This window comes from Nematostella vectensis, chromosome 1, assembly GCF_932526225.1.
Source record: "Nematostella vectensis chromosome 1, jaNemVect1.1, whole genome shotgun sequence".
NCBI classification, from domain to species: Eukaryota; Metazoa; Cnidaria; class Anthozoa; order Actiniaria; family Edwardsiidae; genus Nematostella; species Nematostella vectensis.
In genome coordinates, this window is record NC_064034.1 from 19921227 (window position 1) to 19942924 (window position 21698).

The 21698-nt window shown below is 39.2% G+C and overlaps 3 protein-coding genes across 3 annotated transcripts; 1 reads left to right on the forward strand and 2 right to left on the reverse strand.

Moving 5' to 3' along the window:
• Positions 1-91: 91 nt before the first annotated feature.
• Positions 92-21408, forward strand: LOC5507682. The gene is made up of 14 exons (XM_048726123.1): positions 92-466; positions 1722-1919; positions 3554-3834; positions 14826-14910; positions 14990-15283; positions 15824-15897; positions 16323-16505; positions 17439-17612; positions 18065-18211; positions 18433-18513; positions 19547-19727; positions 19806-19866; positions 20167-20233; positions 20794-21408. Exons 1-14 carry the CDS (start codon positions 299-301, stop codon positions 20849-20851), a joined length of 2052 nt encoding a protein of 683 aa, XP_048582080.1. The 5' UTR covers positions 92-298; the 3' UTR covers positions 20852-21408.
• LOC5507692 (histamine H2 receptor) lies at positions 5432-7401 on the reverse strand. The gene has a single exon (XM_032376411.2). It carries the CDS (start codon positions 6504-6506, stop codon positions 5571-5573), a length of 936 nt encoding a protein of 311 aa, XP_032232302.2. The 5' UTR covers positions 6507-7401; the 3' UTR covers positions 5432-5570.
• LOC5507693 (adenosine receptor A2b) lies at positions 7530-10901 on the reverse strand. Its single transcript, XM_048726142.1, has one exon. The coding sequence runs from the start codon at positions 10354-10356 to the stop codon at positions 9388-9390; it is 969 nt and encodes a 322-aa protein (XP_048582099.1). The 5' UTR covers positions 10357-10901; the 3' UTR covers positions 7530-9387.
• Positions 21409-21698: the final 290 nt, after the last annotated feature.

Below are 21698 nucleotides of genomic sequence, written 5' to 3' on the forward strand. Positions count from 1 at the left end.
TAATCAAGCAGTATTTAAATCTCATCTCTTTTGAATATAATTGAAAAGATAGTTTATCGGAATGTACTCGGAGAATATACTCAATTATGTCGACGCCAGGCCTTCTGGGGATCTAATGAGTAAACACAAAACAGCAAACTAGACGGGTCTAGCTGTCAGATGTTTCAGGAAATTTGGGTTTCGTGTGAGACCAAAACCAAAACAATGTACTCAACTCTGAGCAAATTGACCAAATAGTTTTTAACGAGCTAGTGTGAACCCTCGTTTGTAGTGCTAAGCCTATCTGCACATCAAATGAATGGCTACCCCTGGCCCAAAGAACGACAGCAACAAGTACCCCAGAAAAGCGTACTTCGCGCTAGAGATGTCAGATCGGAGCTCAAGACGAAGCGATAGCAGTCATGGAGGACGATCGGAGGAGAGAGACACGCTAGATGAGGATTTCGACGAAGTGTTTTGGAGAAAGGTACGTGAACTAGGAATGCATTGATTGATAGGGAATCTTAGGGGTCTTTATTTGGGTTTTTAGAGGCAGCCAAAGACAGTCTTCAAAGTTGTTGGTCATTTAATGCTTTTCTTAATAAAGAAGATAGATATAGACATAACTAATAGAATACAGCTCGTCTTTCCACGGTATTAGTATGGGCGAATTTCTAACCAACCTCCGTGTCAGCACAGATTTATGAGATATTGGATTTTATGGTTCATTGCACAGCACGCTCTGTATCGTATTAAGGAGTTATCGCAAGTTTACTGCTGCTTGTGTTATAAGTTTGTTTACCACCTACTGAGACGCTCGTTATAACAGCTTAATAACTGAGAGTGTGAGTGTGTTTAAAAGAAGCATCCGACACAGATTATACTGCCTACTTTATAGGTACTGTGGGATGATGTAATATGATGTACACTGAAAAAAAAAAACAGATTTTCCAGAATGTGAAAAACTTGATAATCAAAACATTCTATTTTGTCAGGTGTACATATCTTATAAATTCTCAATTAATTACTTATTTTATTTTTAACCAGCTGTCTTATTGTTATTGTTCTAATTCTTATTGTTGTCTGTATAATCCATTGATTACAACAAGTATATACAAAACAAAATATACAACAAGTATACTTAATTATGAAAAGTTTTGACTTTGGTTTTAATTAATTTTTCATGGTTTGCTAAGGATACAAAGGGTATGCGTAGTAATTTCATTACTTTGTGAAATTATAATTTCCTTACAAGCTTGTTTGCTTTGATTGATTCTTAGGAGTAAACGAGTAAACCTATAACCCATAGTAGGCCTTGAAAAACTGGAGGACCATGATACAGAGATGTTAAGAAATTTGGAGGGCATAGCAATGCTACTGCTAGTCATTACATTAATATTTTGGGGCACTCCCTCCCCCCCCCCCCTCCCACATCCAGCCCCCTGCCTAAATCCAGCCTGCCCGGATGCTAGGCACCGCATGATGATTTAGATTGGCATTATGCTTTAGTATTGATGGTTATTCAGTCTTGTAATTTTAGTTTATGGTTACAGTCAATTAATCATAATGTTAATTCTTCTGTAATTGAAATGTTAAATTCATTTAATGTCATGGTAACTAGGTACAGGATAGATATAATGACTGTAACATGTGTCCTGATTCCGTGACTATTGTTACTTGAAGGTGCGTGATAAGTATAATGACAAAATGTGTCCTAATTTTGTTGTCATGGTTACTTGTAGGTGCGTGATAAGTATAATGAAAGTGAAATGTCATGGAGCAGGGCTATGGATGAAGTGCGTGTTGAACAGCTGGTCGAGAAGTATGAGAGCAGTGGTAATAAGCTGTCTGAAATCCCCCTTTTAGTGCTACTGAAGAGATGGCCCACAAAGAGAAAGTATAGAGACAGCCCGAGTCTACTGGCAGCACTGGAACACCAGGTGAGTAGGAGGTGCTTGTTGGTATGTTACAATAGGGGACTTGCGCTAAGAGATTATATGACCTTTTGAATGGCAAATTCAAGCCAAAATGAAAACAGAAATGAATGTGCTTGTCAGATCAGAGGACAAAGAAAAAAATAAAATCTTCAAATTAAAATAAACCCTTTCTGAAAAAAAAATCATTCTGGCTTTATTCGTAACCGTAATATAATTCATATTTTGTTGATGTTATTATGGTTGTGCTGGTTTGCAACCCAAAACCGGGCAAGAAGAAAAGTCAATAATAAAGCATTTGCAATAAGGACATAGAAAATAGAGGACATTGAACATTTGACATAGCCATCAAGATTGATAAGACTTCCACCACACTCCTCTACCTTCTTTCACCCCCTTCCCTCTCTCCCCTTTTATACTGACTATAATATGTCTTATTTCTTTATGTAATCTTAAGATAAAAATACATATCTAAAGTTACAATCATAATAAAAGTAATTAGAAAAGCTCAATACTTTATCTTATATGCATGTAATATTTACACCACTATGTGTAGTGAAATCTATTTATATAGGATGTCCTAAATTGCTCTGTATTTACTTTAGGGTGATAAAAGGATACTTTCCTTAACGAATACCTAATAGGTTCGAATTTTGCCATTATATATTTTATTGGCGAGCTATTGGTATAATTAGCTTTTCTCAAAGTTTGAGGATCTGATCTTTCTAATAACTCCTTGATATCAAGTTTCTTGGATGTATATTTTCGTTGATAACATCTATTTAAGAAACCTTGTACTTCATTAAGGGCAGCTGGAGACGCCCCGTAAACCAATAACTAAGGCATATTCAAAATTTGGCATACTGTTACTATGGTCTGAAAGATATATTCAACCTCTTGATGGTTGTATCCCTCTTACCGGAGGGTCCTCACAACATGCAAACACTTATTTGCTTTAACGAGCTTCTCGTGCAAATGGCTCATGAAATTATAATTATGTTGGAATATAATGCCCAACATTTTGAGCTCTCCACATTGTAGAATATTGTGCACCATTGTCAATTCATCAACTAAACCTTTATTATGCATTGGAAGTTCTTTGCACTTTTTAGGATAACAAGTCATTGTAATCTCATTTCTTTTTTATCCCTCGAGTGTCTTTCAAACCTGTCGCTCACTGACTTCGGGAATAACTGAGCTTGAATCAATAGTCATGATAGCAGATTCCTCATATGTTGTGTCATAACACAGATTTCTGAAGTAGTCATTACCGCCTATACCATGCCTATACCATTGTAAATATCTTTTCCTTATATCATATTAGTAAAGTAAAGGTCATTTTCAGTATTTTAGGAGATAAAACAAAGAGTTGGCACACATTATTTTTGAGGTTATCATTTTAAAATGCGATGAAAGATGAGAAGATAAAGGAGATATTCTAGGTATCCAATGGCTATTGTTTCCCTTGATAACTCCATACTTGTGTCAAGTTCAGATCCTCTTACGTTGTCCTTGTTGGGCCATGATAGGCCTTGAAATGATTGCAGGGGGACGACACAGAGACATTGAGAAAACTGGGTGATGCAAACACACCCCTAATTTCCTAATAGTTTTAGAAAATAAACATGTGCTTTTTACAGATCAACAGATTTACTGCAATACTTCTTGAAAATGAGTCAGGAGTTGATTACAAATACTTCAGAGACAAAGAGGACCCCGCCCACAAGACCCTACTCCACCTGGCCGCAGCCCTGGGGTACAGCAGTGTGTGTAAGACCATACTAAATAAGTATCCCGGGCAGTTATATATCACTACCAGGCCGCATAATGAGCACAGACGGTACCTACCAGTAGAGCTTGCCTTGATGAAGGAACACGATGGAACAGCAGCTTTCCTTGTTAAACAGATGAAGCATGAAAGGTGAGAGAATGTAATACTTAGTATTAATATTAATACGTAATAATAATACTTAGAACACAGATTATTAAAAGTTATTCTTTATAAGTCTTGAATTTGGTACATATTCCCCGGACAAGACACATTGTTTTCTACTTATTATCGACCCATTGTGTATTTAACTAGTATGCATTGACCCCTGAATTTACTAAATTATCATGTTATTGTTATCTATTGTCATGTATGTAAATTGTAATTTAATTGTTCTGACCCTCGCTGTAATCTAGTTTACTTATGTTAACTACAATGGCGATGAATAAACTCTGTCATCATCATCATCATCATCATCACCACCACCACCACCACCACCACCGCCGCCGCCACCACCACCACCACCACCACCGCCATCACCACCACCACCACAACCACCACTACTGCCACCACCACCACCACCACCACTGCCACCACCACCACCGCCACCACCACCACCACCGCCGCCACCACCACCACCACCACCACCGCCACCACCACCACCACCACCACCACCACCACCACCGCCGCCGCCACCACCACCACCACCACCACCGCCGCCGCCAATTTGCACAGAGGCAAATCCTCCTTCTTATTACCAAGAAGTCATCTCTTGTAGACGAGGGAATTGGTGGTTCTTAATAGGGTTTTAAAGAGTCTTCGATATTCCGGGCACGCCAATGGGCGCACACCTCCAGAAACCCGGTTTTAAATAGAAACAAGACAGATGGATACGGTGGCCCACGGGCACGCCAAAAAATTTTTCTTCACCGCAGAACTTTGATGTTGAATCACCAGGGCAAAGGAGATCCAGTACCATTTTTTAGAGAGATAACGCAAAAAAAAATTCGGCTGAAGGACTCCGCCTTTAGATCCCTGCCTTCAAGGGAGCGCATTATCTTGCGAATAATTTTCAATCGATCTTAGTCGCAAAACGTTTCGACTACGAGGGAGGTTTTGGGAAAGAGCAAAAAATTATATGGAGTGTATATAACAGAAAGGTAACGTAAGAGTCGAGAAAAAAATGCTCCAGATCCTTATACATCCGAATTCTCAAGGTCTGGTCTGGCTTCCGAAACCGCGCCGATCCTCGTTAGGAAACTTGACACTAATCCCACTTCCGCCGTGAAAAAAACTGTGTCGTCTTAAGGGGTTTTGCAGGAACGTCGCCATATTTCCGCATATAAATTCATTGCACTCCCCCTCCTCTAAGTGATCACGACCACGCTTATTTACTTCATGTCTTTTCTTGTAAAATGTTTCTCTTTCCAAAAGCACTTAAATTTTGTGCAAATTACGTGAAAGTACAGGAGTAAAAATAATTGTCTTTGGTTGTTTAAAAAATAAGAATAACTTTAAACATTTTTATAACGTAAATTGATTAACGAGAAGGGAAAGGAGGTAACGAATCCATTTGATTTTCCATTTCCAGATTTTCCATTTGCGAGAACATTATTTTTTCAAGTAGGTTTATATTGTGTAGGAGGATCAGGGCAAAAGGGTGTGGCTTTATCTGCCAGAATAGGTAGACCTTGCAGCTCAGATTTCGCAACCTTATTTGACTGACCGGGTTCTCCAAGTACCACATTTATAGAGATTTTCGTGGTTTTATTATGTACATTTATCTGTCCTAACTGCTCATGCTTTATTTCAATAATTAAGGGAGAAGGCGATTTCCTTAATGAATACTTATGTTACAGATTTCAAGTGTTCCCCGGCGAATCTTAGTTTTATTGTTCTTTGGAAAAGGGCAGAGTCTTTCGAACTGCACATCGAAGCTCTTTCATCTTCCAGCAGTAGATAACAGGGTTAATACCAGAGTTCATAAAGACTATTGTAACTGAAATTTTCACAAATGTCGCGGATCGATTATTGTCTCCTGTTATATCATAGTAGGCAAATGCTAAAAAACAAGGAATGTAACACAAGACGAATGCGAAATATATGTACAAGGAATTTCGTATGGACTTTCGGTACTTTAAGCTTGAGGTGACATTGAAAATGGAGGAGTCTTCTTCACAAGATGTGTTGACTGGGCCAACTACTTGGATTTGGTTCCGATGTTTTCTTATTATTTTATAGATGCTAAAATAGCTAACGATGATGACAACTGCACATATCCCCGTAACACAGCAGAGGGTAATGTTATATTTCTGTATTCCATATAAAATAAACGATAGTCCAAACTCTACTGCAGCTAACCAGATCCCGCAACACACAATTGAGACTTTCTTGGCCGTGATAATAGCTCTGTATCTAAGATGAAGGTGCAAAGCCATGAACCTATCAACTACTACCGCAGTAATGCTAAGAAGAGAAACGCCGCAAAAATGTGATGAAAAGAAGCAATAAACGGTGGCAATGTCGCAGTACATCTTCGGCCACTCGCTAGCCTTGAGTTCCATAGCAGCCGAGACAACTATTAGTGGCTGGGCAAGGATTCCAACGCCGAAATCTGACAGAGCAAGGCTACCCAAGAGAACCATGGAGGGTGTGTGAAGCGCTGGTGTTCGCCATATTGAGACGAGGACTAAGGCATTCAGGACGATGGCGGGAAAGATTGTGATCCCGTTTAGCACAGCGACAATGACACACTCTCCTTGTGTTATCTGGCCTTCTTGAACCCATTTGGTTAAATGGTAACACGAAAAGTTGTAGACTAGCATTTTCAGCGAGCTTTTATATCCCTGCTGCTTCCATCTCTGGTAACAGCAAAGCACCTGCCCTTCTCGTAATCACTTTTTCCGGATTTTCTGTATCCTTCGAGTATTCTCTGTTTAGTATACGTCTGTGTTCTAAAAAACCAGGATGAGGGATTCCCTGCCGCTTATAATTTTATTATTTTATTAAAAAAAAAAGATTTGAGCTAACAAATATGATGTGTGGAGACTGTGGGGCGTCTTGGCCTGTGGCGTATACTAAGATAACAATGAAACGTTTATTTAACGTATTTTAGTCTCTCTGAAAAAGGACTGAAAAAAAGTCTGAGACGTTGGCGTCTTTAGCGACTCTATTTCTTTATCACCTGGCAAGCATCTCATTTGATTTTTAAGAAAACAATGCTTGAGACTTGAAATTTTCAGAGATAAAAAACATGACTTTATAATTATTTCTGATGGCTCAGGATCCGTGAGCAGCAAACTGCCACAACGTAACTAATTAAATTAGGTGCAGTGATAATTTCCCTATTGGCGTGAAGTATAACAAGTAAGCATAAAACTTTGGGTGGGGGGTCTAGATGAGTAAAGACAGGGCAGCATGCTACCGCTTTGTTACAGATAAGGTACATATAGAAACATTAATCCAATCACAGGAAATTGAACTCGCCACCATACCAATTAGAAACCAACGGAAACATATTATACACAAATGAAAATAGGAAAGTATAAGATTAATAAGAATAAAATCTAAATGCTAATTACACAAGACATCTGACAGGCCTACACCTGTGGCGAGTAAATAGAAAGTGCAGATTATAGAACTATATCAACTGCTTCAACTGAAAACCAGATCTTTCACTATGATCTTTCACTATGATTATGCTAACAGTTTGTAATAGAACTGGAGATGTTCAATTACAAAAATTAATTATCTCTTCCAACTTCTAAATTGATTAGAATAACAACATTTATGTGAATGAGCCATCGAATTCTAATTTTCCATTTGCGCGAACAACAATTTTTTTTTTCAAGTAGGTTTATATTGTTTAAAAAGGATCAGGGCGAAAAGGTGCGATTTTATCTGCCGGAATACTTAGAGCTTGCAAGTTCTCCCAATCTTAAAAAAACGTTTATTGATTTATCCCTTTACTCAAACTTCTAAACTGATTTGAATAACAACATTGATATGAATAATTTCATCTAGATCTGGGTACATGGGAGCAGTACCTTCACTTGGCAAATATCCAACGATCTGGGTACATGGGAGCAGTACCTTCACTGGGCAAATATCAAAGATCTGGGTACATGGGAGCTGTACCTTCACTTGGCAAATATCAACGATCTGGGTACATAGGAGCAGTTCCTTTACTGGGCAAATATCAACGATCTGGGTACATTGGAGCAGTACCTTCACTTGGCAAATATCCAACGATCTGGGTACGTGGGAGCAGTACCTTCACTTGCCAAATATCAACGATCTCGGTACATAGGAGCAGTTCCTTCACTGGGCAAATATCAACGATCTGGGTACATGGGAGCAGTACTTTCACTTGGCAAATATCCAACGATCTGGGTACATGGGAGCAGTACCTTCACTTGGCAAATATCAACGATCTAGGTACATGGGAACAGTACCTTCACTTGGCAAATATCCAACGATCTGGGTACATGGGAGCAGTACCTTCACTTGGCAAATATCCAACGATCTGGGTACATGGGAGCAGTACCTTCACTTGGCAAATATCCAACGATCTGGGTACATGGGAGCAGTACCTTCACTTGGCAAATATCCAACGATCTGGGTACATGGGAGCAGTACCATCACTTGGCAAATATCAACGATCTGGGTACATGGGAGCAGTACCTTCACTTGGCAAATATCAACGATCTGGGTACATGGGAGCAGTACCTTCACTTGGCAAATATCAACGATCTGGGTACATGGGAGCAGTACCTTCACTTGGCAAATATCCAACGATCTGGGTACATTGGAGCAGTACCTTCACTTGGCAAATATCCAACGATCTGGGTACATGGGAGCAGTACCTTCACTTGCCAAATATCAACGATCTCGGTACATAAGAGCAGTTCCTTCACTGGGCAAATATCAACGATCTGGGTACATGGGAGCAGTACCCTCACTTGGCAAATATCCAACGATCTCGGTACATAGGAGCAGTTCCTTCACTGGGCAAATATCAACGATCTGGGTACATGGGATTGGCACGAAGTATAGGCCTACACCTGTAGACGGTTCAAGTAATAGAACTTTTATAGAATAAAATGTCGCCGTGAAGAAATAAAGATTTGCCGTGAGTAATTAAGTTTTACCTTGAATAAAACAAGTTTTGCCGTAAAAAAATAAAGTTCTGCTGTGAACAAGAAACGTTTTGCCTTTAGGAAACAAAGTTTTGCCGTGAAAACAAGGCAATAATTCGAGGCCTGCTACGGCACTGGAAAACGAAAAAAATTCCACAGTAGAGGAAGGACTGCGACAATAACTTCCAAGAACAAAAAGTTGGAGGGGGGTTCCCCTATATTTACTATACAAGGGCATGCCGCTGGATAGAGTAGGGCTTTCAACCTTCTTCTTCCTAGGCAGGGTATATATTTCAAAGATATTTTAAGCCTTTCTGTTTTGAACATTGTTCTGATTTTATTATTTTGCTTTCGTTGTCACAATTTTTTCAAGGTTATGAAAATTGAGGTTGTTGTCCTAAACAGGGTATGTTCTTGCAGATATTATTGTCCTAAGACCCGGATTACAGACACGGTGGGGCACCCTTATAACCACACAGGGGCTGAGTACCCCTCGGGGGTTTTGCAGGAAGATTGCCATCTTTTCGCACTTCCCTTGAACCAACAACGACGCCCCCACTAATTCACTTCATGTATTGTCTCGCGAAATGTTTCTCATTTCCATCTCCTCGATTTCTCTAGACGGGCTACCTCGTACGAGACGCCTCAGTTCTTGTCTGAAGTCCCCTTTCATCACGGCGTACACAGGCCCATTAGCGGCCGCGTTTACGTGATATAAGACCCTTGCAGCGCTTACTACGTACTTGTGTGCTGGCTCTGCCAGCACGTAATGCGATATGCCCTCATACACCGATACAAGAAAGCACAAGTCGAAAATAAACACAAGGGCGCCTACAATATGTAGACTGCTTTGTTTGGAAATGTTTTGCACACTCGAGGAAGAGTAATTGAATTGGATGGCTTTTCGCTGTTGCTTCATGTCTCGTTTTCTCCTAGTGACGACACGTACCATTTGAATATAGATGAGTAACAACGTAATGGAAGGAACGCACTCACAAAGTACTAGATAGGCGAACTCCAGATCCTTAAACGCTTTCATCGCATCGTAGCGAATCGCTATGAAGCATGGCAGAGGTGAGATCATCGCTAGTGCCCAGGTTAGCGCGATGCGACACGCTAATCGAAGTTGAAGTTTGAGTCGTTGATACCGCAAAGGATACGATACGGCAATGTAGCGATCGACAGTCAACAAGCATAAGTTAAATGTAGATGTATTTATCGCCATGGTGTAGAAAAGCCATAGAATCCACAGATCGCACTTGGAAGGTTGATGAAGAGTACATACCGCCTCTATTGGGGTGATTATTATCGTTAAGGATATATCAGCAATTGCCAAAGATAGAATAAGCCAATTCGTTGTCCGTTGTAGCTTGGGACGTGAAGTAATAAGAAAAATGACTGTACCATTGCCAACCAAAGAAATAAAAAAGATAATTCCCCGAGTGATCAAGTACCACAACTCCGTCTGATCTGTTGGGAAATAAAGATGTGAATGACTTAAATTTCCACTGTACATTTTGTTATCAATGTTCTTCATACAGGTTCGTTCCCTTTTCTTCTAGACCTTATTTTTCTTGACGTTAATCAATATAACGATTGAAGACTTTCTAGGACGCTTTTCCAATGACAATAGTCCTAGTCAATCAATCTAAATTGGTTTCTTGTAGTTCCAGCTGCTTAGAGTAGAGATCATGACGTTACAGTTTTAGAAAGATCGAGTTCTTATCGCAATTCAGTTTCCGCCATGTTATAAGCTCGCTTTAGTGTTTGTAATTCTCAAATGGACTAATGCTTTATGTAAATTAAACTTGGCTTATCACCTTTGTCTTTAATTCCAATGATTGATGGAAAACAATTCTTATACGAACGCTAATCATATTATATATACGCGAGATTGGCCAATAAATCCCCTTTTGCGAAATCGATCATGAAATGGTAGCATTTTGCAACTGAAAGCCTCTGGCAATTATGAGGACTGGTCAGGGAATAATGTTTTAAGCTGTTTGCTGTTTTAAATGCCTAAAACTCATTCTAATTCGAAACACTTTTTGTCCATAAATCAAATAAACCGCAATAAAAAGGCAAATGTCACCATGTCAAAAATTTGGCAATTTCTGATGTGTAGTTTTTTCTTTTTGCTAATATGTAAGCCCCATGATGCCAAGTTTGTGATTTTGTTTTTAACTCGTTCCGTTTTCAAAAGGCTGTGACGTTTTCCGCCAACAAAGTGGGGTTCTATTTATATGCGATAATGACTTGACGGTTAAGATGTTTTTTAAAGTGTCGAATTCCCTGTTTCGTTTCCGTAGTTTTAAGGCCTCGAATATGTTGTTGTCAAACCACTGGCTGGAAGTTTGCTCTGATCCCCCGAAAAACAAATAAAAAAAGCTGACATGCAAATATTGGTTGACGTTTTTTATTGATTTTGCTTGGGTGTTTTAAATAATCTTTTGCGTGTACATCTTGCTAATATGTCTGTAAGCAAGCTGCTTACTTTGATATAAATTTTGTTCCGACTTTTATATTTAGTTAGAGAACTCAAAACTTGCCAGTGTCCAGGGGTGTGCCTAGCGAGAAATGCAGGGTCTTAAATTAATTCACTGACCACGAATCAGCCGATCAGTCAAATCCGCATCCTTAGCTCTGGTTATAGGTCACTAGATCCATCTAAAAACTTTTTCTTTCAAAATACACGGACTCATCTTGTCACACGAGCAGGGTGGTGTTTTTAGTCATTTGAGTCATTTGATCCGAGAATTGTGGGCGGATCGCATCCTTTTGTAAGAGGTAATCGAGGTTGGTGGAATTTAATACTCGTAAAATGTCCCATTATAGATATACATACATTACCATAAGCAGTTCCGTATCACTTCATGTTAAAATGTTTAGGTTTTTTTTGTGGAGGGTCCAATGTAAATGATTTACTTGTGCATATAATATGCTCAGAAAAGACTACACATTTTCAAATTTTATTGATTTATATGTTTTTTTCTTTGAACACAAAGTGGTTGTAGTTCCGTAACAGCGGATATTTACTGAATAACATCTCAAATCCCTTCCTTTTTGGCCTTAACCAATTTATAAAAATGGTTTTAACTTTGCAGCCAACAATTGTCAATGGGCTTTCGCTCGCGTGTCGCTAATAAATCCATAAATATTGCAAGTAATAAAACGGTCTGATACAATTCTTCGAAAATAAATGCCATGACCCACACGAATACTAATGACAAAATAACAATAAAATGCAAGCATGTAGAGGATAAGGTGAGATCTAAGAATTGGGTGATTTATTTTGCTAATTTTTGTGCACGAGAGCTCAACAAAAAGCCGTTTTTATTTTCTAGGACAAAAAGTGTATGCGACGGCCGCCAATGCGTAGTTGCGCTGCAATAACATATCCCATTCTTTCCTTTTTAAGTTAGCCAACTAATGATTTAACTGGTGAATCTTGGCACGAGGCTCTGCTATAAAAGGGATAGCTCCTCCCATCCCCGGGCTCAAGAATAACCAATTATCAATCAGCCGTCAATGAGTAAACATGTCAGTACAATTGCTCTGAGCGCTAAATTCAAATTTCATATTCTAAACCAAATTAAATATTCCTAGAGTTGTCCATCTAAAATAGTGTCTATCTATCGTAAAATAATGCTATACCAAGCTGTGTGCGCTCTAAAACACGAGCATTTTCATCATAGCGCGAGAATAATTTATGCAGATGCGATAGATTATGGATACCGCAAAATTTAGAATTGGAATGCAAATCACTAAGTTATCATTCTCTTAACACAAGTGTCTTGTTACCTGTGCAAAAATAGTTTTATTCTAGCCGACTGAGACTCAGAGATAAGCAATTTTAAAATTGCAAATTTGAGCCCGGTGGGAGGAGCTTTCCCTTTTATAGCGGAACCTCGTGTTTATTAAAGCCGCATTGTCACCAGTTTACTTCCGGTCGATTACCTAACAATATCCGATGATTTTTAACGGAAAACGCGAAAAAGTATTTCAAAATATTGAAAGCAGTGTGTCTATTGGAAGTTTCTTTGAGGATGTGATTGATAATTTAGAGCGGATGGCCTGTTTAATATCTCGGATTCTAATAGATTCTTTTGTCTTTTAACGGTTGAGGTTTCCGTTGGACCTCCTGAAGTAAACTGGTGACAATGCGACTAAGTCCTGGCATATTGATATACCAATCACTGTTTTAGAATGAAAGCTGTCCTCTTTTAGACTTCAAAGCTTAGTTTTTATGAAAGTATATCTCGAAAAAATCATCCGGTTTTTATTCAATGTTTTATCGAGTAAATAATATCAAAAAGGTTGTCTTTAAAATATTATCTATTCAGCCGAATGAGTGAAATTAAAGGCGCACATAATAAAAATTAACCGTTAAGATACGACATTTTTTGGAATTTTAATTCTAAAAAATGTCATTAAAAATGATTCATTGAGAACGGGAAACAAATCAATCCTTTTCGCTGCTTCATTTCTGCAGTCAAACCAAGGACACACTATGGCGCAGGGTGATACGGAACTATAATCACGACCTCCGGGAAGCACGAAAAACTAAAAGCAATGTTAATAGAAAATATCGCATCAAGCCAGTAAAAAACATACACATTAACATACATTCTTTCACTCTAAGCATTCGTATCAAAATCAGGACATTTTCTTATAAGGAGGTATTGTTTTCATCTGACTTTCGTGACGCGGATCAGTTCACTGTGCAGTAAACGCCGCTCATTTCAGTAACAATTATAAAAACCGCTTTGAAATAACCATACTTTTTAAACAAACCATTGAATGGAATTAGCTGGATTTGAATCTCAGGAAATGTTAATAGTTTTAAATTATTGAGGTAGTTTTGGATTGTTAACATCTACAATATTCGAGTCAAAAATATAAAAACAAATGCTGAGTGATACGGAACTATAACTGTTACGGAACTACATACCATACTGTACAAAAGACATGAGGCGCTAGAAAGTACTCAGTGTAAAGAAACCCGATGTTTGTTTACTAGTCCTAAAAGAAATCTCCTATGTTCTAATAAAACTGCCTATTTGCCAAACTAAAACTGCCTATTTGCCAACTAAAACTGTCTATTTGCCAACTAAGACTGCCTATTTGCCAACTTAAACTGTCTGTTTGTCTATTAAAACTCTTGGCGCCACCTTGTCTCATATGAGAATCCAAGGGCTCTACGAGCCAACTTATTCATTTGTGCTGCCGCTGTACGATTGATATTAAAACACTTCTCTTACGATGCGACACTTTTCATCGTATACGTGTGATGCCTTTGCAATAAAAACTCTTTCTTCTTTATGTGTTTGTTGAATTCATTAATCTCTCCAGTAAGAATTGCGAAAAAACTGTGCCATCCGCATGAAAAATAAATGAGTTACTAATACCCCACTACATGGGAGTAATTCAATATTAAAATGGCTATTGATGCTGACAACAACCAGTTTAGATTATTTTATTTAACTACTATGTCCCGGACTTCTACGAAGCCTTTTGCATCACGGTTAACAATATTTAGTCATTCTTATTTTCGCTAAAACAAAAATAGCTCTAAGAAATATTTTTTATTCCTTTCTTAGCATAGGCTAAATGACAAGATTCGATGTGTAAAAAAATGAAGTTTGAAATGAAAATAAGCTGGTTAGTAAGGATTGAATAGTAAGGATTTTGAACCTGTTCGTATTAGTGATAGCAAGAGTAGAGAATGTGGCCTCGATGCGACCCTAAACACTCTGGTTCTCTCCTTCGCCGTCTAGAGACTAAAAAAATACCTTTGTTTTGATTGGTAGAATATGGGTTGCAATATCAAAAGAATCCTGATTGGTTAGTAACATGTGTGCTATAAGTGATGCTCGCCCCGCAACAAAAATTCATTATTCATTGCACAAGCGCAAATGAATGATTTGAAAAAGAAAGTCAACCCAATCAAACATCAAACAGACTGACCAAAAAGTTTGCTGCTGAGACTAAATCATTTAATTGCAGGGTCCGTCACCTCTTCTTGTGTAATCATCAAGAAAACCCAGACAACTTCAGCTTTAATAAGCTAGTGGAAGGACAGAGAATGGAGGCAAGTCAAAATTATCCTTACCCTTACCCTTCTGTACCATCACACCCTAATTATCCTTCCTTTCCCTTTACCCTTCTAGAAAACTGTGGTTGCGGTCCTCGACTGTATGATTACGCCGCACTACCCTTACCTTCCCGAACGACGCGAAAGCTACGAGTCACGTGAGGACGAAGAGAACATCGAGCATGCGTGGAACAGTGTCCCGGATGAGCCGATGAGCTACCAGTTCTACTACCAGATTCTTGACGGTGACGAGTGGGGCCGCCTTCCTACGGTCCCAGCTCCTAGGGCGGGAGAGAGCACGGTGAAAAACCGGCACTTCAACTGGAAAACGAAGTCATCGCTGTACTCAATCGCCTACAGCGGAAATAAGGTAAAACCTAAAAACATAACAAAACCTACTGTATAAGGCTCTTCCATCCCCAAACCTCGAGAGCGTAAGCACGTCTCAAATTGATTGGTGGGGGGCAATACAACAGAAGTATTAAAAACATCAAGGTCACAGCCACGCCCTTACTGATTATTCCCTGCTACACCCCTATCTGGTTTTATTTAGCATAGGTCAGTATTCCATATAACGTATGTGTGTTGGTCGTGCAGTTAGTATCACATACTCTTTACTACAATTTGACTTCTGGCATATCATTATTATTATTATTATTATTATTATTATTATTATTATTATTATTATTATTATTATTATTATTATTATTATTATTATTATTATTATTATTATTATTATTATTATTATTATTATTATTATTATTACGTGCTTAGCTCATTTCCTTTGAACAAAGTTTTATCTTATGTTTGGGTTTCTCACATATGTATCTACGACAGTGTAACTCCTTTCGCTTCTTTTCATTTGAGCGAGTTTTTTTTTTCTTATCTCATGTTTGTTTGCGATTCTCAGGAGGCGATACAGCATCCTGTCGTTCGATTGCTAATTAAGAAAAAATGGAAGGATTATGCGCACATGTGGTTTTGGTGAGCATCCATTCAATTAAAGTAAAATATAGTCACAATGACCGAGATCTTGTTTGGTGATAGTTCTGTCCAACCACTCAATTTGCCCAATTATTTTTTTCTTGCAAATTGTTTCTACTGCGATATTGTTAATCCCCAAAACAAAACACAGAACATTGATTTGAATAATCTTGATACAACAAATTTGATAGTAGCCCCAACACTTCAGTAACTCGTTAAATCCATCCCTCCCATCTCAAAGCAGAGGCAGGACTCTATGCTGCTCGAACGCTTATTAAATGGGTCATGTTTAGAAATGAGCTTTTCCTGTATGTCATTCCCAATCTTGCAAAACCTACATCAATGGAATATGAAAAATACTTTGTGTGCCAACACTTTTTGCTGTATTTTCCCCAACTTGTAAAACCCATCCTCTCGTCACGCAGTACTCAAGCGGGCTTCTACACCGCGTTTCTGCTGCTCCTCTCGTATGCTCTCATCCACGGCTGTACGCGTGACAACCCTAACCGCTACAACGGCGCGGGGGACTGGGTCCGACAAGCATGTGAGATCTGCGCCATAGTCATGGTGGTGGCTTATATCATAGATGAAATCAACCAGCTAGAAAAGTAAGTACAGTGATTTCAACAAGCCTTGGCTGGTGTGAAGCATTGGAAAAAGTGAAAAAAGATTATCGCGTTAGATGACTGGGGCTCAGTCATCTAATGTTTTGCGTGACGGTGGCATGACCATGTTTTGCGTGACGGTGGCATGACCATGTTTTGTGTGACGGTGGCATGACCATGTTCGGCGTGACGGTGGCATGACCATGTTCGGCGTGACGGTGGCATGACCATGTTCGGCGTGACGGTGGCATGACCATGTTCGGCGTGACGGTGGCATGGCCATATTCGGCGTAACGGTGGCATGACCGTTTTCGGTGCGATGGTGATATTACCATGTGACGTTGATATTGCCGTGTTTTGCTTGACGAGGATATTGCTATGTTTTGCGTGACTGTGGTATTACCATGTTTGGCGTGACGGTGATATTACCATGTTTGGTGGACGGTCATATGACCATAGTTGGCGGGACAGTGACATCACCAGGTTTGGCGCGACGGTCACATGACCATAGTTTGCGTGATAGTGACATCACCATGTTTGGCGTGAAGGTCACATGACCATGGTTGGCGTGACTGCCTCTCCCACTGAGAGACTGGCTAACCCCTAGTACCCCTCCCTCCCGTACAAATAACTACCTTTGCATAATGCCATACCACAAATTTGGTTTACCGAAACCATCTTTATCTTGCTCCGTTTCTGCTTGTATACTCTTTACATAGTATCAAGTTACCATGAAAGCCATTGAACCTTCTGGGGAAGACGTCATATAACCATACGCTCTGAATCACGGGAGAAGTATTTAACTTTACTTTAAGATGGTTATTTTGCGATTTTATCACAAAGTCTCTATTCCAATGTCGATTGTGTGGCTGGCAAGAAGTGCAGCTAGCTTGGGCTTAACTCTTTCGTATTAACTTGTGATTATCGTGCTTCCAGGGAGAGACTTAGCTACTTCAGGGATGTGTACAACTATTTCGACTGGCTTGGGCTGCTCCTGTTGCTCCTCGTCATCCCATTCAGATTCGCGGACAATGATCATCAATGGCTCATAGCTGCTGTAGGATACTTTTTCAATTTTCTTAGAATTTTCAAGTTTTCTTGCGTGACAAGGTAAGAGTTCTCGCAGCTCTCCACCACTAAGTTATCATTTAGTTATCAATAAATCATCATTTAGTTAATATAGAGAAAAAATTCATTTGGGAGGGGAAGGGGAAGGTTAGGGGGGGAGACGGGTGCTATTTAACCATCTATGTGTTTTAGCGTATGCTTTATGATCACATTTCTCGTTAAAATGTTTCCTTCAGGCACGTACCTATGGTAGGCAGAAGGGAAAAGTGCGGTATCATATGGTATTTTATGCATAAAAGAATTCTATTTGATGATCCCTAAATGACAAACAACCTACCCTTTGCAGGCCAAAGGGGGTGTGCGCACCCTGCCCACTTTTCCCCACCCACCCTGTATACGCGCCTTATACCCAAAGCATTTGAGCTAATAATTCTCGTCAGAACGCAAGATATAAGCGGTAAATAACAGGCCCATCTTCCCTTTGTCGTCTACAGAACAACAGGTCTATACACAAAGACATTAGCAAAGATCATCTATCGAGACATGACGAGGTTCGGTGTCGTTTTTCTTATCGTGTTTCTGGCGTTTTGTGGGACATTCTTTATGTCACTAAGAGCGACGGGCAACCACAACGTGTTTGGGTAAGTCATCCGATAATCGAACGAGAACCCTGTGCATGGATAATCATAACGAAAGTCTATAGTAATGGCGGGAAAATCACGCGCGGTATAAAGTAGCTGGAGCATTTTGTCAAACCGCTTTCTAGCCACACAAATCCCCCTATCTACTTCTAATGCCATGTGTGATATGTTGAAATACCTGTTATTTTATGCCATCGTCTCTTACTTTGCTTCACTTGCAGTGGTTATAATCTTGTGCTGCTCTCTGGTGTCCGTGCTCTTGTTGAACAACAGGGACCAATTGACGATTTTACAAAATACAGGTGAGATGGGAAGTACCTTAGTGCTGTCAAGTGGGGTCACGATCGATGGAATCTAGACCTGCTCGTTTTTATGCAATCATTCATGCAAGAAGGAATCAAGGTCCCATTGTTCTGTTGCAAAAAGCTTTCCCCATATAGGATTTTTTTATACAAAACAAACTGGTAATAACATGTAGAATATAGTAAGATTTTGAGGAAATTATGTGGAAAATATGCTCCCTAATATATCTCATTGACGATTTTCTGTTTTGAACCAATCAAATGGAGCAGGGACAATAGGTTCTTTTCTCTTCTAATTTTAACAAGGTTCCCCTTCTCAGCGTCTTCTAATAAGCCATATTACAAAAAGATTAGGAAAAACTTTGTTTTAAATGTAAATTATGCTTGAATTCTGTGTCTCGGCCAACCAAATTTCTAGTATTTACAAAGACATTTTTACATGCCAGTGTGCATTTCGCATTCAGGATGTATCCAGGCTTTTATCCAGGATAATCATGGTCCATATACCCTCACCCTTATAGTCTGTTGTACAAGCTGTTTGAGGTGGTACCTGTATAAGCTGTTTGAGGTGGTACCCGGCCGAGTCTATCTTCACTATTGCATTTGACATTTCCTGTAGAGGGACCCCCGTGTGCCTTGAGATTGTATCGGGGAAAGTCAGCTCTCTTGATGTGATGGTAGAACCGGCTATGGAGATACAAATATCTTTATCCTGATAGTGACCAGCTAATTCAGCCTAATTTGTCGGGTTGTGATCTAGTTAGCTTTTTGTTAATGTGCAGTAGGGCCGGGACTGTGGTCTAGTCAATGTTTTGTCTAGATTGTAACGATGCCTGTTAATGGTGTACACTGGTGTTGTGCATGTTCGCCATGCTGCTGTGTACTAAGTTGGATGTATTCTTGGCTTATCCAGGTTACCCACGATCGTAGAGTTGATGTACATGTTGTACAGTGGTACTCTATACGGCGTACATAGTCATTAACGCTACCGAGGTACTGTGTATTCAGCCGGCTGTACTTCTTGTTCCCACAGGTGGTTACCGACGGTCGTGGTATTGATCTACATGGCCGCTGTCGTCGTTATCCTACTCAACATCCTGATAGCTCAGCTCAGTTCTACCTACGCCGAGGCAAAGAAGATTGCGCGCCTGCAGTACGACATAGATCGTATGCACATCATCACTAGACTCGAGCACAGCAGATTTTACCAGTTGGTATGCGCGCGCAGATTACGGTTGGATTCCTATTTTTTTAATTACTGAGTGTGCTAAATGTATTTGTTAATATGATAGAACCTAAGACTCATGCATTTCAAGGAAGAAGAATGGATCGACGAGATACGATTAGCAAAGGGTAAGTCTGTTTGAAGAATCTCTGTACCAGCCGCCATTCCGTCATCCTAGCAAAATACCAAGTGTTAGAGAGCATCCATTTCCATCGGCTGGTTTGGGGAATATGTTCCGATATTTGCGATTGAATTTGGTAAATAACGCTCGAGAATTCATTTTCAGGTGGTTATTTTAAGATTTCTTCTAATAATTTGTCTCTCAATATTGGTTGAAAACATGAAAAAAAAAAGTTTTGGCTGTCACGCCATTAACACGATATGCGAACTTTTGTCAATGAGATATAACTTGACTTTTTTGAACCCAGAACTCCTAGAGTACAGCGAGGATAGACATCCGTGGGAAAGCATCGAGGACAAGCTTGAAGCTATTAGGTATGGGATAAAAAGGTTCACTGGAGACATCTAGGAATCATGCATCACAACTCCAACTTCACTTCCATATATAAGGGGCTAGGCAAACACGTTTCTGAACGAAGAAAAAGTTCACTGGAGACATCTAGGAATCATGCATCACAACTCCATTTTCACTTCCATATATAAGGAACTAGGCAAACACGTTTCTGAACGACGAACGGCAACAGAAAGTCTAACGTTTTCCTTCTTTGAATAGTTTTTGTTCCAACCCAAAAAAAGAAGACGTATTTGTTCTACCACGAAGTCATATGAAACCCTGCCCGCGGCAGGAAAGCTTCCGTCTTCCAGAAATGATGTTTGCTTAAGTTCTTTGATAACACTGCATCACCTCGTCTGAAATCTAGAAGCAAGAGAAGATGCGCTGGTTTAATGAAGCCGTTCACCCATATAACTTCAATCTTATGTTATTCATGTTCCAAACTTAAATGTAACATGATACCAGGGTGCACTGCGCTAAGTTGTCGCTTTGACGCCTACCTGTCAAAAAATGGGCACTAACTTTCTTTTTTTTTTTTCAGAACGATGATGAAGAAAGTTATCAAGAAGTTCCCCTTACCATCGGAATCAAAACACTGATAGCATATTATAGAATTCAAGAAAACAGAAATGTAGACAGAGGTTTTAATTCGGCTCGGATCGGTTCGAGTCTCGCGATGTTGTAGTTGTAGTTTATATAGCACACATGGACTATTTGATAGATATATTCCTCTGATATTGCGGAGGTTAAATTACATATGTTTATTGTAGGCAAAATAAGGAACTGGTCAAGGATATTTGAGTGAACATAAAGATAGTCAGGGTAATTTTTTTTCGTTCAATGGTTCTTCGGGGGAATATGTTAACCCCTGCGAATCTTCAATGGAGACGAAAAACAATAGGCGTGGAGACCGACTTATCTAAGGCCTAGTTCAGTTGTTTAGACGCCGTTTTTTTGATGTACCGTTCCAAACGAAAAAACATGCAAATTGTCAATTGTTGACATCTTCATTTGCATTCAATTGAATTTGGAACGGTACACGAAAAGAACATCTAGACGAGGTCTAAGTAAGACTCACTGAGGGGGCTGTTGCTGTTTGAATTATCGGGGCTTTACTGTAAAGGGGATATTTGAATGATAAAATGTATAATCAAAACATAGTCTGCAAAATTGTTCCATTATATTTTATTTAGATTGTTTGCAATCTAATAATCTAATAGATTGTATTATTTAGATTGTTTGCAATCTAATAATCTAATAGATTGTTTTATTTAGATTGTTTGCAATCTAATAATCTAATAGATTGTTTTATTTAGATTGTTTGCAATCTAATAATCTAATAGATTGTTTTATTTAGATTGTTTGCAATCTAATAATCTAATAGATTGTTTTATTTAGATTGTTTGCAATCTAATAATCTAATAGATTGTTTTATTTAGATTGTTT

Bases quoted from the DNA above. Each gene is read 5' to 3' on its own strand.
- LOC5507682 (XM_048726123.1), top strand. From the start codon at position 299: ATGGCTACCCCTGGCCCAAAGAACGACAGCAACAAGTACCCCAGAAAA. The intron at 3,835-14,825 runs GTGAGAGAATGT...ATTTAATTGCAG, and splicing joins AAACAGATGAAGCATGAAAG to GGTCCGTCACCTCTTCTTGT. The intron at 17,613-18,064 runs GTAAGAGTTCTC...TGTCGTCTACAG, and splicing joins AAGTTTTCTTGCGTGACAAG to AACAACAGGTCTATACACAA.
- LOC5507692 (XM_032376411.2), bottom strand. From the start codon at position 6,506: ATGCTAGTCTACAACTTTTCGTGTTACCATTTAACCAAATGGGTTCAA.
- LOC5507693 (XM_048726142.1), bottom strand. From the start codon at position 10,356: ATGAAGAACATTGATAACAAAATGTACAGTGGAAATTTAAGTCATTCA.